This window comes from Semicossyphus pulcher, unplaced genomic scaffold, assembly GCF_022749685.1.
Source record: "Semicossyphus pulcher isolate SPU_LCO1_2020_fin unplaced genomic scaffold, fSemPul1.0.p SCAF_10, whole genome shotgun sequence".
NCBI lineage: Eukaryota > Metazoa > Chordata > Actinopteri > Labriformes > Labridae > Semicossyphus > Semicossyphus pulcher.
In genome coordinates, this window is record NW_027211604.1 from 24,872,803 (window position 1) to 24,891,655 (window position 18,853).

General features: G+C 42.7%; 1 protein-coding gene across 1 annotated transcript; it reads left to right on the top strand.

Annotated features, from left to right (window-relative positions):
• The first annotated feature begins 703 nt into the window (after positions 1-703).
• ywhag1 (3-monooxygenase/tryptophan 5-monooxygenase activation protein, gamma polypeptide 1) lies at positions 704-17,846 on the top strand. The gene is made up of 2 exons (XM_069666151.1): positions 704-933; positions 15,734-17,846. Exons 1-2 carry the CDS (start codon positions 847-849, stop codon positions 16,388-16,390), a joined length of 744 nt encoding a protein of 247 aa, XP_069522252.1. The 5' UTR covers positions 704-846; the 3' UTR covers positions 16,391-17,846.
• The last annotated feature ends 1,007 nt before the right edge of the window (positions 17,847-18,853 follow it).

The following is an 18,853-nucleotide window of genomic DNA, read 5'->3' on the forward strand; positions in this document are numbered from 1 at the left end:
CTTCTTGCACTAGCTTCGAGTCAAGTCGTTGTCAAGATTTCAACATACCATTCTGATACCTCCTGTTGATTCTGGCTCGTACATATAAGGCTGAATAACCGATCCTTGAGCAGCCATGTTTTCTACAACTTTGGAGTGACAGTGCAGTACGTGCACTCCCCCACGTGGGATCGCACAGGGGCCATGCGGTCACTCCAAATACTGTCAGCCACTGGTGGCTAAGGTCTAACCTTTGAATGGCTTGTTCGTTTCAGGAGGAAGGAGAGGCTCAGAAAAAGAATTAAATTAAGATATGTATACCATTTTTATAACGAAACAAACTTTACCAACATGATTTAAAAACAAGATTAATTGAGCCTTTGTTGGAGCTAAAAAATGTCCCCTTTAAGGTCAGAGAAAGATGGCTGCCGCGTGAATATGGTGCAAGAGGGTCCAGGAGTAAGCATTTGCCTGATTGGTTGACAGGACTTGAATTTGGCGTGTAAAAACTGTGCTTTGAAAGCATAAGCAAAGGACCTACAACCAAATCTTTTTATGAAACACCTACTTTTCTTAGATATCAGTAGTGTAAAGCCTACATTGCCTGACTGTAGGGCAATAGGCTGTAATGTCATTCTCCCTGGACTGCCTGGCTCGTTACATCACCCGGTGAAGACACGCCTTTTTGGGTGGTGACACAATCGCAGGGAAAGTGCTCGGAGGGGGAGGGGTGTCCCGTCGGCAGGCACACAGACAGCAGGCAGCAGCTGCAGCGAGAGGACCGATACCCTTTACTCTGTATTAAAACATTCATATTACGATTTTTAGCTCCGAAACACACCGGCAGCAACACACACAGTCCTGAAAATGGTAGACCGCGAGCAACTGGTGCAGAAAGCCAGGCTGGCCGAGCAGGCGGAGAGGTACGATGATATGGCAGCTGCCATGAAATCGGTGAGTAGGAACCACCTTTCTCCTTTTTTATACATATACATTTAAAAATCCTCACATATGTGGGCTTATTTATGATGAATGTGTAAAAGCCTGAGGGGCAGCGTTACGCAGACGAGCTTCTGTGTTGGGGCACATTTCCACATAAGCGGATAAGCCAGACAAAAATGGTGTATTAAACTTCTGATTAAAGACTACATTTATAAGAAATACTCACCTGTGGGCAGGATGAAGGGCTGTTATAATAAGGTTTGGGCAACATCATTTTGAACAGGACTGCAAGGCCCGTAAAGCCTGCGCTTACATATGACACCATTTCTTTCATACATTTTAGATGTAATCGTGAAACCATTTAAAAAACTTAAGGCTCAACTAAAATCATTAACTGACGGCGAATCATTTGGTTTGGTTGTCTTGGTGCTGCGGTGGATTGTGGTTGTCTGAATTGCGGTCTGTTTGATCTTGGGGCGGTGCCTTTCGACAGGCTCCTTTACAAACGACCAGGCTGCCATATTGTGAAAGAACAAGAGGGAAATAAAGCAGTAAAATGAGATAAGACGCCATTTAACCGCCTTTCCCGATCAAATATGCTCATAATAAGGAAAGAGTGTCAGAATTATCACGTCGAAAGATGCGCATAGTGGCGGAGCAGAGGACGGGCTAGGTGGTACCATGATGATGAGAGTAACATTGTAGGCTGAGCTGATGGTCGTGTTCCGGTTTACATGAGGCTCAGCTCCATTGATTTACTGAGGAAAACCTATTTTCCTCATTTTGCTGCTGAGAACAAGGACACAAGGCAGTGTCCCTCATATTGCTCCACATTTGGCGCATTGACGAAGAGCAATGTTGGCTGAAGGTTGATCGATTTGCGCAGAAGCAGCGCACAAAAACCTACCGAGCGCTCACCTTTCTTTCAGACGTGGGTGTTGGTGGACGGACAGCTTTCCAGAAAGCTCTGTGGATGTCATATTGCAGCAAAAATGGCTCGGGGTTTTTTTAGTGTGTGTGTGCAATCTGTAGCATGGAGGACCGCCTGTGTTAATCGATGCTGTGTGTAGCAACCGCATCCCTGCGTCCTCGACCTCTTCCAGCAGGTTCCCACACAGAGGCGTGCCGCAGCATCTGCCAAGATGCAGCACAGGCCCACCCGTAGTGCACCATTTCACAGGCAGCGTTTTATCACAGCTCCACAAAGGCTGCATCTCTCTGTATGGGCACTGTGTGGACAATAAGATGATGGGGTAATGGATTGGTTGGCAGGGGAGTCGTTGTGCAGTGTGAGAAGAAAAGAAAGGCCCTAATATCTGTGCAGCGGTTCATATATCTGTAATGGCTAATTATGACCTTTCAGTGGTAACATGGGTTTCTTTTAGCAGCCTTTCATGTCAAATTTCTATATTTTCCTTATAATTACGTACCTTATTTCTACCATCTGGTATCTGTTTGCTTATTAAGGCAGCAGCTACAGAGTGAACTCAACCTGTAAAGGCCATTGGTTGTGTTTAATAGAAGACAAAACAAATATTAGTAGAAGCTACTTTTTCTACATCAGTTCCTTCTCCAAGAGTCAACAAGTAATCCATCAGCGTGTTTAAGGGCCACGCTGTGCGCCGCTCCCTAGGACCAGGCTGTAGTGGTAATGCCAGAGGGGGCCCGGCTCCACCCCTTTCCCATTTTCTGCCGAGTCAGAGCGAGAGCTGCCCCTCACCCAGCCAGTCTCTCTGCAGCACTGGGCAGCGGGGTGTGTCTGCTGCCTCGCCCATCATTTGAGGGGAATCCCTTGCCACTGCAGACATGGCAACCGCCCCGGTGGCAACTGAACCAAATAACCAGGATCTCGGGACACGACACTGCACTGTCCTCAGGAGGGCTGGAACGCATCACACTCAGAAACCAAACCAAAATGATTTGTTTCTTTTTTCACCACTGCCTTTATCACATTCTCATAAACTAGTATGTCTCACCATTAAGTGTATATTTTTACAGAATTAACCATTTAGTCCCAGTCAGTCCCAGTCGATGACAAACAGAGCTCTAATTTATTGAAGAACATGGAAGTTATCCTCATTATCTGGGACACTCGCTCTTCTCAGACACGAGAGGAGAGTTGGTAATCAAAAACAGCAAAGTTAGAGACAGATTTTATACCAGCAGTAAATGAGAGGTTTGTCTGATTTTGAACATCCAACAGAAAAGGTTCCTGCAGGGACTCATTATCAGGCTTCCCTGTTTCTGCAAATTCATTTTCTAGGAGCTGTGAGACATCACAGGTTTGAGAGCTTCCATAAATTCTGCGTGTCCTCTTTCTGTCTGTCGGGGACGAGTGATTAGTAATGCACACCTAGTTTCTTGCTTTTCATTTGATGTATAAAATGTAGTTGTGCCTTTTCCTTTTATCTACAGAGCACAACACTGGATATGTGTGGATTTCGACATAATCTTTTAGTCATGGACCAGCAATCCAATAAAATTGAAAATAAGACTTTAAAGCAAAAGAAATAAATTTAATCAGTTTTTATTTCTACAGCTCCAAAAAACAGCAGCATTTTTTATAAGATTACTTTTTATTTTCTAACATTCATGTTGAAAAGACGTCAGCACTACAGTATGCATATCTAATTAAATGATTACATCATACTATCCACATGGGCACAGTGCCTCAGCCCTCTGATATTTAGTAATGATTCCCTCATAAATGCTGTCAAACTAAACCAAATCAATAAACCAGTTTTAACGTAAGCAGGATTTTTTTCTATAAATCGAGCCAGTGATTCTGTTTGTGAGGGTATGTTGGTCTTCTGAACAGCTCTTTGGTACAAACAATTCAAACCAAGTCAGACTTAAAGAGCCATCGCTTGTATTGACGTATCCAATTTCACTGCATGCCCCCAATTACACTCCCATTGTTCCACTCCAGTCCAGTTGGTGGCGGTAATGCACCACTAAGCTGGTTTGCCAACCGGCAATCAACATAAATGAATCCCACCGCCCTGCGTTTATGTCCATGACGACAATCAGCCAGTGATTTAATGTAGACTTGTTTAGGGGAAAATGTAGGCCTGTACAAACTCGGCATCACGTGAAGTAGCCTAATGTTCATGCTACATGATTCACCGCATTCACACGGCGGCCATTTTCCTTTGACTTTCTTCTGACATTCAGGGTGGGAACTTTAATCTGTTGTGTGCGTAAAAGCATACACCAGTTGACATTAGCATTTAGCTAATCCCTAGCTAACATTATAGTTTTAAACAATCAATAGGAAAGACCTACATTGCTAGTGAAGAGTATTGTTGGCTAACAATTTACGGCATGCACAATATGAAAAAACTTGTGCGCTTATGTTGTTCAATTTAGCGATAACAATACAAAGTGCGATAAATGAACACAAAATAAAGACGGCTTATTCGTAGCTGTAACTCTTAGTTTCTATGTCTAGCTGCTCTTCTGGATGTTTTACACAATACCGGCGTTTGCAGCAGGTCCCTCCTGAATCCAGAAACCTTTTTGTTTCGCCCAACCTAAAGATGGCTGAATGACCTGATGGCTGTGAAAGCATCATACCCAGGGCTCCATCTAATAGGTTAGATACACATGCTGAGTGAGAAAGCGTGGCTAGTTCACGTAAAATAATTTTCTTATTCATTGCGTTTAATTTAGTTGTGATTTATTGTGCAGCCCTTTCATGAATGCTAACATGGTTGAATGCTACTGTTAGCTGCTGTCTGAAAGTAGCTAACAGATATTAAATATTATATTTGACCCTTATATGTGGCATGACATCACTCTGACCTTTCACTCTCCATAAAGCTGAAATAATAATTTTCTTTCAAGTTTTTGAAGTAGATATTCAAAGGATGCCTGTTCAGGAAAAACACGAGGCTTATACATTCATTGATACAAACCCGGTTATGATGTTCTTCATCTCATGCGTGTTAAACACGATTTGCCTCGATTCAACTGAGACCTCTTTCACAAGTTAATCCCTGAGCATCACTGTCCACTTAGACTGGAGCTTAACACAAATGGCCGCTAAACCACAGACATACATAGTAACACAGGATTAGATAATGTAAAGTAAATGCACAATAAAGGCTATGTTTCAGTATCAGTTCAATGCAGTGACTCTACACTCGTACATAAAGTGTCTAAAACACGCTCAATCCCGCGGGGGATAAGAGTCAAGAAAGCCCTTTTGACTGATGCTTGTTGCTCCGCTCAGATTAACAGATGTGAGTCTGACCCATTTCTCTGTGTGGGTCTTAAAGGGTATTACAGATCCCAGCGTCTGACATCCAGGGTCCTTTAGTGACAGTAGCCCAGAAACTGCTCTGTGTTATGTAGGCTCTCAGACTATTTACCTGTCGATCTACATTCCAGGGTCGTGAACAGAACAATGAGGTTGCAGATACTTGTAGTTGTAATAAGTTTCCTCATGGGGGGCAGGGCTTACGGGGCTCAGAGGGAGCTCTGAGTAGAAGAATACATAATAAAGTCCCGATATATATATATATTCCCCAATTCAGTGAGATCAGGGTCTGTAGCACTTAAAAGAGCTTACTTTCATACACATGCTTCCAATACTTCCTTGATCAAGTGACAAGCAGCCAGTATGATGTACTGATTTGACTAGTATTTTGAATTAGCTTTGACACACAGACACACATGCATGTGGTGAATGCACATCTCCGTCTAAGGGCGTGCATGGCACAGAGAGACCGGGCGTCTATCACACTTTAAGAACAGATTTCATTATTCTCTCATAGAAGTTCATTCAGTGCGTCGACACACGCGTTGTGCTGCAGCTGCTCCATACATTAAATGTGATTTACAGACATATAGACATTTGTCCAACACTGCATTCAAACAGAATAGTGAATATTTTTATCATAAGCAGTAAAACATTTGTTAAAATGTGGGTTGTGTATGTAAATGTGTAAGATTACAGGTGGAATAAAACCAGTGTTCTTTATAAGTAGTTATTAATCCTGCAGGAACAGACACATGTGGGTGTGTGGGGGGAAAAGAAATCTTATCACTATAACTTACCTCTCCACTAAATGTCGATACAGTAACTGTTAACCACCAAATACTGACAGAACACAAATAACATGTTAGTTTCTCGTTCGTTCTCTTTGGTTAAGCGGTAAATGCAGGTCTGCCTGTGGCAGCTGGGCGTAGTTATGTTTTAGTTGACTGCTAGAACTCACAGGAAGAACACAGGTGAATTGAAGAGCGGGTCTGTTAAGATTTTTTACCCAGGAATTTTTACACACACCCGGTTCGTAACACTGCAAATGCAAGGGCCTTCAGCGGGTACACGCACACACAGCCTGCCTGATCCGTGCGTAATGGCTGCGGAGCTAAACTGCTGCTGCACATGCTGTCAAGGTGTTCACACAGGCGCCGTGTTGGCCGCAGTTTTCTCTAAATAAAGGCCATAAAAGATAGATTATTTTGATCTAATGCCTCTATAAATGTCATTTAGATTTCTTCTCTACAGGAAAGTTATCTCAACTGTAAGAAATAATTAATACAGGTTAATAAAATACATGAATCACTCTTCACTCTGCCTGGCTGTTTGCCATATCCAGAGGTGGTTCAGGTGTCTGTTATACAGGTTCTGGGGGTAGTACATTAGAACAGGTATATGTACATTAGGAGCAGGACCTTAATTTAAATACAGGTGCAAAAACAACCGTCTAAGAGGAGAGATAGAGAGGGAGAGAGATTACACTAAAGGAAATAACGTTCATAACCTGATTTTATTGTAATTATTAACATAATGTACTTATGGCCTATGTGAGACTTATGACTATGACAGTTTTTTTCTTAAAGAATATAAGCAGGGACCACCAAACCACTGTGAAGGCTCTAACCTGTTAGCATGCGCGCCGAAATGACAGGAAGTGCCACGGCTGACATGCACTCCTCAGGCAGGCAGTGTTCTATTTGCAGTTTATCACTTTAACTCATTCAGCGGTTCATAGTTTAGTTTAGTAACATTTCTATATATCTAAATAATTTAATATTTTATACCTGACCTACAACACTGTCACTGCTACTTTCAATCTAACACTCCAGTATCTGATTTGTCTGCTCGTACAGGAAACAGCATAAGCTGGTAGATAAACCGGCTCGACGCATAAGTTATGCACCGAGTTCTTGCTGTTTAAATCTAAATCCTCAGGCTACCTGCGGCTTATTTTTTCTGCAGGACCCATTTTTTTACCAGAAAACAATGTTGTATGCTGGAGGGATCAGAAGCTCAATAGGAGTGGGTGTGAGTGGGATGGTGAATCTTGTGGGAGATGTTTTAACGACTACATGAGATTTCTAGTCTCCAGAATGCATGTGAAGGGTATGTTTTTTAATTTGAAGGCTATGATCAGCTTCATTTTAGATACGGATCACTGCAATCAGTGTGCTGAAATAGAAAATGGGGTTATAGTCTCAGAAAATGTCTGTCTTCTCTCAGTCACCATTTCCTGTTTTCTAGTTCATGCTCATCCATCACGCTCGTTTTGTAGTTTTTTTCCGCGGGGCAGAGGAAGCATCCAACTTCTATTTCTTGGTTTCTGTAGTGTGAACATCCCCCTAAACCTCAATCCAATTACAAACGCAGCCCAATGTCATCTCAGGACATTTCAGGATGTCCTGGAACGAGTCCTGACTCAGTGATGAGTCACAGAGGCACTACAAAAAACGCCCACCTGACCCACCCACACACAACATAATCAGGCTCATTTCACCCCATCTCGCAGCTTTACTTGCATTCGCAGCAGTATGTGCAGGACTGAACTGATATTGCCTCCAGGTTTAGCAGCACCTTATTATCTTCCTGTCATTCACTCTGTGATGTTTACTTTTCCTTTGCTGACTCACTGTCAGCGAGTGCAGAGACATAAATGCTGGCTTTGTTATAAAACATGTCATCTGCCCAGACCTGTAGTTGAAATGCATTTGAAAAGAGAGGAAGAAGAGCTCAAAAAAAGAGCTCCTCACCAGCGACTGGCTGTCTTATCAGTGCGACGTGTAAAACGTGTACAGACTGGTTCTTGCTTCAGCATGTTCCTTTTTCTCTGCTGGGTGTTGTCTCTTTCAAACGTCCTAAGGTCCAGATTCGTTCTTTGGGGTCTAACAGACGTACTGAGTACATTTCCTCCCTTATTAAACATTTACAAAGCCATTTCTGAATTATAATTTAAATGGTGCATTGTTAGCAGTGCAGAAATGACAAAGAAAAATATTGCCTCTGTAAGAACTCACAGCTTTTATGTGCCATGGTTGTATTACTAAGACCTGGATACCTGATTAAACCATGGAAGATGCTCACCAGATTCGCACGGCGGCCATGTTTATCTCATGTTAAACTCAGATGTTTGTATACGGTCATTCTGCTGTCTTCCAAGTTAAGGTCATGTAAACTAGAGATAGACCGATATGGTTTTTTCAGGGCCAATACCAATACCAATTATTAGTAGTCAAGGAGGCCAATAACTGATATTTGGAGCCGATATTCATTTGCAGTAAAAGTGAAAATATTGGCGTCAAAATTTTGAATGATACAAACTCCAACACTTAACTTTGTTTGAATGCCTTTAAGCATATGTTTATTAAACAAACAAACAAAAAGCGCAGGGAGTTACCAGGGTCAGCAGCATCTCTTATAAAGTTAACTGAAAATTTAAATAAATAAATAACTTCCTGAAGTTTTATTAAGTAAATAAAACAAAGTTAAATAAAATTTGCAAATTAATGCAACTTTTTCACCTCTGCGTCAAAATGCCGAATATCGGCCCGGCCAATAATCTGTCTATCCCTAATATAAACACAGGGAATTGACTAGAATAGGTAAGGAAAAGCCAGGTGGATATCAGGCCGTAATTCAAGCTGAAAGAAGTTGACTCACTAGCTACCGTTTGACAATCGCTAACGTTAGCATACTACCACTTCCTCGCTAACATTTGATAGTGTCAGACAATATGGTTAGCAAGGTCCAGTGTGTTTTACTTCTTACATTTATGTGTCCGATATTGTATTGTATAGGGTGTTATAATTACAGTATTAATTGCTATACAAGTAGTAGAAGTGGTTAAATTCTTACATTGGCTGTTGGCTACTGGTAGCTCATTGGTTGTCAAATGTGCAGTTCTATGTTGAAATATGGTGAACTTCTAGATTTTAACTTTACATCCTTTTTTCAGTCTTTCTGAAGATAAATAAGGAAGTGGTTAAATTAAAATCACGTGTCAGATTCCAAATGTTTATCTCACTTGCGACTGGGCACACAGTACAGAATCAGCTGCACCTCTATGAGTATGCACACAAGTGTTTCTCCAGCTAGACTTCACAGTGTACAAACATCAACGACTGGCTTTTCACAGTTCAAGAAGTTTTTCCAAATCTGAAACCCTCACAAACCAAAAAGTGAATGTTCCAAAGAGTCAGAGTTGACCTTTTGATGTCTTCAGTTGACGTAACCTAACTTAACCTGTCACACAGCCAGACTTCCTGAAGCAACAAGGCCCATTTCCTCGTTTTGACTCAGAGCAGTTTTCAGTCTGATTGCTCACTCACTGCTAAACTCAGAATCATCTTCAGCATTAAAATGGGATTCTTTTCATTGGTAGATGAAATGAGTTGAGCTGAGGCAGCAGCTTCTGCCAGTAATCATAAAATTGTGTGATATGGACAGCCACTTGTTAGTGTCCATTCATTAACTAATATAGTAGTAGTGAATACACGTGACGGTGAGCACGCCTATGCTTTCTATGTGGCCGGTTCAGCAAGGAGCAAAGAGAGATCATGTCCTACCATGTGTGAGGTGATGGAAGGTCTTTTCCATCTTTGTGGATCTCCCTGATTTAATTTAGTTGGTTTCTCATGTTCATTATGTTTTGTCTGCTTAGTTCATGGAGTGACATTCGTGTTTGGTTGAAGTGGTGGTGTTATTGCTTCTGCTTCATGAGGAGGCTTATTTATTTGGGATTTCATGACCCTGAATGAGTTTGCAGGATTATTACAGACCTGGGAAGAATGAAAAGAGAGATTTCTTTTGATGAGGATAGCTAGGAAATGGACCAACCCTAAAAGGACAAATGTGAAAACCTCAGCCCTCAGTCCCTCAGACGGACTATGACCAAGAATTAGTAATACAATTACACAATAATAATCTCAGCACTGTCATTGTTAGTAACACCGCTGGTCAGCATGTGATGAGCGTGCTGAGCCTCCAGGCTGAACTGGAAATGATGAAAGTTAAAGAAAGCTCCATATAATTAGTTGTTAGCATTAATATAAACAGTATACCTGTCATCTTCTTCAATTTAGTGTGTAAATGAAGTCATGAAGATGAATTGGAAGACACCATCATAAGCCATATCTGACCTCTTAGGCGGAAAAGTATCTGGCTTTGGCAACAACAGCTAAGAAGGAGAAAATGTGGACGTGCATCATGTCATATTTTTACCTTCACCACTGTCTGCTCCTTGTTTGTCTACATCGAGGCCCCAGCTTGCATCTCCCAGTGTTAAGCTTATCTTCATGCCAGCCCAGGAGCCCAGTTAGGTCTCCACATCTCATTCCTTTTTAAGAGAACCCTTTACCTTGCTTTATTTTGGACACCAGATATAATCACAGAAAACCTACTGTCATATGTGGTAGCATAGCAACAAAGACCTACTTGAAGCTCCTCATTACTAAGACACACACATACACTGCCTCACATCCCCCTTTTCTTAGCACCAGGCACGAGCTCTATTCATACCGCCGGTGACGTCAGGTGGTCCACGGCGCCTTTGTGCTGCGCTGCCTGAAAGAGGGTCGGCTGGGGGGTTGTCGCATCAGGTTAGAAGAGACTGTGAGTGAGGAGAAGACAGAAGGGAAGCGTGGAAGGGGAAGGAAAATTTGGAGCTTTGGGACTGTGGCGAGCCTTCATAATGTGAACTGTAATCCATTAAATGGAAATGTAAGGCAGCAAGCATTGAGGTCTAACCCAGCCTCTACTAAGGCCCAACATATCCTCTCACTCCCCCGGCCCTGCAGCTCTTTCTGTGTCTCTCCTGTGGATATTAATGGCCATGCAGAGAGCTGTCAAAGAGGAAATTATTGATTGTCCTGCCCAGCCTTTGTTTGTATTAACACACAGTTGTTTGGAAGTTTGACTGCCTTGTGTAAGGATGAGTCACGAGAGAGCGAGCGCGATTGATGAGCTTTATGGGTAGACAGAGCTCCATTGTGATCCCGGCACCGCAGCTTCCGTCAGGGCTTTCGACTCACCCTGCAGCCCTCTGAAACAAAGGCTGCCATGTTTGAACAGACGTGGTGTTCAGGCCTTGTTTTTCTGACCTCTCTGTTGCTCCAGCTCTGACCTACTCTGCTTGTTGCATTTGCTGTATGTCAGATACTCGTTTACACTAATTGTAATGTAATGGGCAATGGTATGGAGCGGAGCTGAGGCTGTGCTTCAGCAATGACTAATGGGGGCAGGGTGACTTGTGCCTGGGCTTGTAAGTGGGATCGTTATGCAACGGATGCCAGTTTATTGTCTGCCTGTCTTCATACTCGAGTACAGAGGTCATTTTATTTATGTCGGTTGTAAATTTTACAACTTCTTCTGTTGAAACACTCCTTACTGAACAAGCACACAAGTTTACTGTCCTGCCTGTGGCTGTTTAGCGCCTGCACTGTTCCTCTACAATGCAGAGTAGGGAATGACGTACTGCTGCTTCAGAGCAAAAGAATTTAAAGTTTGTCTTCTGGGCGACACTACAGAAAAAGCCATTGGATAACTACATTCCAAGAGGGGCTTTACATGGAGAGCTTGAAACTCCACTTAAAATGTACTGGAAACCAACAAGAAAGAATCAGGACCAGTAGGGTTCATCCTCTGGTGACCATAAACCTCTTTCCCACTGAAATCAGCGCATTGACGCAGGTTTTTTTTCAGACCTGCTTATAGATGCTGATTGTGTCTTTTCCCATTGCCAGTGGAGTATACTCGGCCAAAACAGGGTTAGTAACCAGTGACGATGTTATGGTGGTTAGGTCTTTATTGTATCTGTTACTCATTCATTCTGTTTATTAAACTCTGCACCGACAAATTTGGGATGATGTTCGAGCGCTGCTCGGATGGAGACGGGCGGAATTTGTAGCTGAGATGGCAAGGAGTCGCAGAAGTTACCGACGGAGCATAGCATCACGCCAGAAAGGGGGCGGAGCTTAACGTGTCGACCCGGGTTTTGTGTTCCCATCAATGCCGATCGGAGCCGAGGCGATAATTACCCGGGTCTACTGCAGAGTCATGTGACCCGGGTCTAGCCTCTCCCAGCAAAGAAGCCGGGTGTTAGCGAGTGTTTTGCCCGGTGGGAAAGCAGCTATAGAGTCTTCAAGCATGTTTGAGCTAACATGTTTATGTTTAGCTGATTCGCAATCTTGATTCAGCCAGCCAACATTTACTCTTTAGCACCGAACACAAAGTGCCACTGAGGCTGATGGGACTGTCATGTGTTCTGCAGGTGTTGTCATAAACAAGAGTATTGGACTAAAGTGTGACCCCACGGTGCTGCTAGATAAAAAGTGAAGGGATGATCTATATCTTTACCAAATCTTGGCGCTATCTATCAAATAGATGTCAAGATACTTCACAAACCTTACACTACAGGTGCAGACAAAACAAAACAAAACCAGGCTCAGTAGAAATATCTTCTGGGGACCATGAAGGTCATAGAACATGTCATGGCAGTCTTTCAAACACTCATCTCTGAACATGTAGATGGTAATGGTTCTTCCTCTTTGAAGCAGGAATGTGCTCTATGAATTTGGTAGGCAGACCAACTGGGTACGAAAATGAACTTTGTGCCAATCTGCCTCTTTAGACGAGCACTGATTTAGAACAAAACCAAGATCAGTGGGGTTCATCCTCTGGTGACCATGCATAAAGAGTTTGAAGCCTTTCTTGCAGCTCTCTGAGGTTGTACTGCAGCTACAATACGCATGCCAACATAGCCACAATGATGATGCTAATTGGTTGACCTTTAGTAGGTGAGATGGACATGGTTTATCCTCTGGGCTCAGGTAGCTTGTGGTTTTGGAGTCCTCACATGCTCTTGTATAATCCATGTCCCGTACCGAGCCATGAAAGTGACATTGCTCGTCCTGACTCCCGGTGTACGAGTTGGCTGAGAGGTGTGAGATATGAAGTGGCTTGTTTGCACTTGTCCCCACCCACAGTGCCGCAGCCTTCTCCATACCATCAGCCACGTCAGCATCCCTCCTATTAGCAGCATGTGGCCTCCAGCAGAGATAGCATGGTACCTTACAAACAAAGCAGATTTCGCAGTCGCCAGGAAACAGCAGATTGCATCTCTGGTTTGCTCTTTGCCCTCCACTCCCTTCTTTTTACAGTTCATATAACCTGATTTAATCGGACGGTGAGGTCGGTTAAACTGAACCGTTTCTGTGATTTCTGTATCGCTCAGCAGGAGTAGTGGGTGTAGATACATAAGGACTTGTATGACTTCATCAGATGAACACATCATTAGTCATTTGTTTATACGAATAGAGACTGTAGTAACAACTGGAACAGGGATTAGCAGCTCCTGTGTGTTACTGGCGTCTAACCAAAGCAGGGTGACACAGCGACTGGCTCATAGCGGCTGTGATGCACCTCAAAGGTCACAGGTTTAAGCTTCCTGATGCGTCTGTGTCCTTGAGCAAGACAACGCTCTGCCATGTGTCGAGGATGCCGCATGAACACACTCAGCACAACCTCCAGGGAATATTTGTCTCATTAAGGGATGAAAAAGTTCAGAAAGTCAGCTGTGTGCGCCCTGCGTACACTGCGGCAGCACAGTGTAAAAACCAACTTTGGGCGGTTGGGAAGACAAACAGAATACATCACCAGTTTTAAAATAAAGAAACAGCAGCATTAGATAAAAGTGTTCATCTTTAGGCATGCTCAAGTTGGTGTTGGTCAGTGCACTGCTGTGGTCCAGTATTTGTTTGATGGATTGGCATGATGTTCATACATTCACTGAAATAACTTTGATGGCTTTTCATCGAGCTGCAGGTTGTTAAATATTTCAACATCTTCTGGATGGAATTGGCACAAAACTTTGTACAGACAGTTATAGATGACAAGTCTAAGTAAGGACTTCGTTATGCAGAAAAAGATGGACAGAACTGTTGAATTTGATTTTCCTTCATTGTGGAACATTTAACTCAGGAAGCCCAACGATCAGAAATGTTTTGCTGTGATCAAAGGGCAACAGGCATTCGGTTTATAGCGGGATCAGCTCGGCTCGTCGGTTTCAAACTGGTCGCAAAGAAACAAACAAACAAGTAAACACTACAACAGATACACAAACGACTACTGAGTCAGGAGCACAGGGACGGATTTACTGTTTTATCACTAAATTCTTTTGATCAAATATATTCTTATTTTAAAATTGTATTCACCCACCACATGATTAGACACTCGAATGACAAAAGAAATGCAGAATTATTACGTGGAACCTGAAAACAACAACAACAAAATGTCTCCAAAATAATTGGATAGATTGCCACGATGTTTGCAGGCTCATCCTGCTGCACTGGTCACTTTCCCATCAGTCTCGGCTCTTTGTGTTATCTGCTAATTAGTTAATGTTGGCATGCTAACACAGTAAACTAAGATGCTGAATGTGGCCAACATTAAACCTGCTAAACGCCCCAGCTTTGTCATTGTTTGCATGTTGATGTTTGAATTCTGTACCTGAACCGTTGTTAGCGTGAAGCTGTTGGCACGGCCGCGGACGCCGTTTTGTTTATCCAAGGAGGGAAGCAGCTCTTCTGTTGTTGTTAAGGGAAGCGCCTTAATTAAGTCTGAATTAAGATAAAGTCAAAGCAAATGTTGCTAAATGACATTCAGGGACAGGTCCTGACAACGGGGATTTTTAGGTTTGAAAGTGTGTGCTGGGGGCGAGAGGTTAAGCCAGCATTATGTAATGGCTGCCTCTAACAGATGGTTTTTCAAAAGTCACTTATCATGTCAGGTTTTTTTCATGGTCCATTATAATAAAAGCAAAACAGCTTGAAAATACAGCCAGCTTAATTATTTCTATTTTTACATATAAGGAGTATCAGCATAATCCCCTCAGTATTAAACCCAGAATGCAGTTTTATGTAGACATAGCGTTCAGTAATGGCATTGTGGAGAGCTGCTCCATGTGATGATGGGCCGGGCCCCCTGCTGTGGTGCGTTCGTGGAGCTGAATTCTGTCCTGAAAAAGAAAGTAACAACAGGCTTTATACTGGGAAAAGGTCTGTAAAGATGCCTCTGCTGCACGGTCCCAGTGGGGTATAAAGGATTAAATCCTCCAGCCAGACACAGGCCCATCCCAACAAAACAAAACCAGCTTTCAGAGCTGCACACAGCCAATCAGGAGCCACCATCAGAGGATGATGTCAGGGGGAAGGAGGCGTGGTTTACCCTGCTACATGCAGCAACTGTTGCTTTTGGGTGCAGTTGAATATAACGGAAGGCGTTGTAGGAGTTGTAGTTTCACATTTCGTTGATTGATCAACATCCATATTTAACAGGATATATAACCTGATATATCTGCCAGTTTGAGGAGTATCCTGATAATGGCCTGAAGAAACCAGGCAGTCTCCTCAAGTTTGGAGGATAAGGGGAGTTCACAGGATGTTTTTTTTACCTGACCCGACGTACATGAATGTTCCAGGTTAGAACTCTCCCACTGACTGACAAACATCTGAGATAACCAAAGGACTTTTTCTTGTTTCTTTGGTTCTTCAGGTGACGGAGCTGAACGAATCATTATCCAACGAGGAGAGGAACCTGCTCTCTGTGGCCTACAAGAACGTGGTGGGGGCGAGGCGTTCATCCTGGCGCGTCATCTCCAGCATTGAGCAGAAGACGTCGGCCGACGGCAACGAGAAGAAGATCGAGATGGTGCGGGCCTACCGGGAAAAGATCGAGAAGGAGCTGGAGGCAGTGTGCCAGGATGTGCTCAACCTCCTCAACGACTTCCTGATCAAGAACTGCAACGACACGCAGCACGAGAGCAGGGTGTTCTACCTGAAGATGAAGGGCGACTACTACCGCTACCTGGCCGAGGTCGCCACGGGGGAGAAGAGAGCCAAGGTGGTGGAGTCCTCCGAGAAGTCGTACAAGGAAGCCCACGAAATCAGCAAGAAGAACATGCAGCCCACCCACCCAATCCGCCTGGGCCTAGCTCTCAACTACTCCGTCTTCTACTACGAGATCCAGAACACCCCGGAGCAGGCGTGCCAACTGGCCAAGGCCGCCTTCGACGACGCCATCGCCGAGCTGGACACCCTCAACGAGGACTCCTACAAAGACTCCACTCTCATCATGCAGCTGCTACGAGACAACTTGACGCTGTGGACGAGCGACCAACAGGACGACGAGGGAGGAGAGGGCAACAACTAAAGAGCCCGAAACCTCATTCGGCCAAAACAACACAACACGCGCGCTCACAAATGATGACAAAATAATAACGATAATAGTTAAAAAGTTCTTAGAAATTAAAAAAAGGGAGGGGGGAGGGGCGGCCAATTTAGCCGATTGTACTAACGCGGCTGCTGTTCTTTATTTTTCAACAAATCAAAAGTTAAAAAAAAAAAAAGTAGGAGGAGGGAAGACAATTTAAGTTTGAGTAATAACCAACGATTCTAAAACATAATTAAAAGAATGAAGCCCCCTCCTTGGTAGCCTCTGCAGCATTTGCCAAAATACAACTTTAGAAGCAAAGAGGTGTGTCATTCATCAGTGTGACTATTGGGTAACAATGCCTTCACACTGGCAGAGACTGGTCTTATCGCGCAAATGAAGCTGAGCTGTCTTATTGTATTTGGTGAGGGGAGGAGCATTCATAAATTGATGCTTGAGCAACGAGAAAATTTAGAGTAACCTTGAATGTCACGGCCTTGTTTAGCGAGAGAACGACAGGGAGCGGGTGAGAGAGCAGACAGGTTGCAGAGACGGAGACGGGCTTTTAGGGGTGTCGAATTCATCGTGTAACTCCAACCGTACCGACATCTTTAGTTGCACCACACTATGATCGTTGAGTGAACAGCAGGTTGTCTCTGTTATTGAAGATAACATAAAATACGATGTTTTTGTTTGCTTTGTGTCAGGTATGTGTCCAGCTCAGTCACACAGTCATACTGTAACTAAAAATACAAACTCATGAAGTAAACTTAGTGCAGCTTGTCCCTCTCATGTGCTGATGTGCTTTATTAAATAAATTAACTGTTTTTGGACACCTAATTCTTATTGTCAGTATTGTCGTTACTATAAAAACTTCTATTGGCTCCTTACGTTTGTAGGAAAGGATTGGCAGAAATCTAGACAGTAAAATAAAAGGAATGGAAAATTGAAAATAAAACGTGGTGATTGGCTATTATCCACCCTTCTTCTCCAGTTATGCTATCTTCATAACAATCAGTAGGATCTCTGAAACGTGAGCTCAGTATAATTTGTGGGCAGAGCACATGCAATGTTAAGTGGGAGCTCTAAAAGCAGATTTGAGGTTTGTGGATTTTCTTTGTCTTCAGTTTCTTCTTGGTCAAGAAATGCACTTGCCTATTATACTGTTTCTTCAGTGTAAGATGATAACTGCTCCAATATTCTCCATAATACAATATTGTGCATGCTGGTGATGTATTTATACAGTAGCTTCAATTTATTAACTTATACTGTAGATGTTATGTATTCATATGAACATGGAATTACTAGAACCTTAATCGGATTATTTTCTATTTATTTCTTTTTATTGCGATTGTTAGCTAGACCTTATTTTAATCTGTGTTTTCTTTACTCCATTTGCTGAAGTACGCTATACCAAAACAGTGATTGTTAACAATAAATTGATCTGTTACGGACATCCCTATGGTCACATGAAATTATTGGTAAGGGCGAGGAAAAAGAAGAACGCTTATTGGCTGTGATATTTGACTGTGATGGTGAGTTAGTTCTGCAGCGTCCCAAAGCTTCAGTTTCAGGGGTCTCTCAGTGCATTGATGTTAACATCAATTAATGATACTGATGATTAAGGTTAAAACTGTCCAACAAGAATAACTACATTAAGAACATTAATGTCTATCAGGACCGTCAGGGTAAGTCTTTTTAGCACGATAATTTGCTAAACATCTAAAACCTTCTTCTCTCAATGATGCTCACTGTTGAGTCAAAAACAAACTTCCAAGTACAACACAAGTAAAATCCTTCAAATAAAAATACTCAAGTAAAAAAATGTTTTATCTTGTGTCCACAAATCAAACAAATATGTTAATATATAACAGTGGTGGATTATTATTACTGATGCATTTCCATCTATAGTAACGTAGTAAGTTAGTTTAGCACCTGTCAAAACCAGCATTACAAAGTGCTTTACGTTAACGCATAATACACACATCAATAAAATACACTGTAATGTGTGAATACAACAAGCAGACAAATGGAATATATGAGGGGCAACTTTATAAATCACGTAAATCCATCAATAAACAGCTAAGATAACTTAGTTCAAAGGTCCATCGACCTTTACAGGTAGTTTTTCTTGTTTGTCCACAATATACTTACGCCTGTGTGTGTGCACGGATAAGGCGTGTATGACATCTCTCATTATCCTGTAGATTCCTATTAGCACATGCATCCAGAACAGGTCTGACCACCGTATCTGCACAGACCTGTGCGGGTATGCTTCGCCTTTAAAGAATCATTATATGTAGGGCTGTCCTTACAACACTGTAAGGAAGCATCATCAGCCCCAGGAGAACAGAAACAGTAAGGAATCAATCTGCTCTGTCTACCAACTCTTTAAAAACAAAGAACAGTTTGAGAGTTCACGAGTCCCTTCAAAGCAGATATAGCACACGGGTAGAAGCAGAA

Coding starts and splice junctions, on each gene's coding strand:
- ywhag1 (XM_069666151.1), top strand. CDS start 847: ATGGTAGACCGCGAGCAACTGGTGCAGAAAGCCAGGCTGGCCGAGCAG. Junction 934..15,733: donor TGGCAGCTGCCATGAAATCG/GTGAGTAGGAAC, acceptor TTGGTTCTTCAG/GTGACGGAGCTGAACGAATC.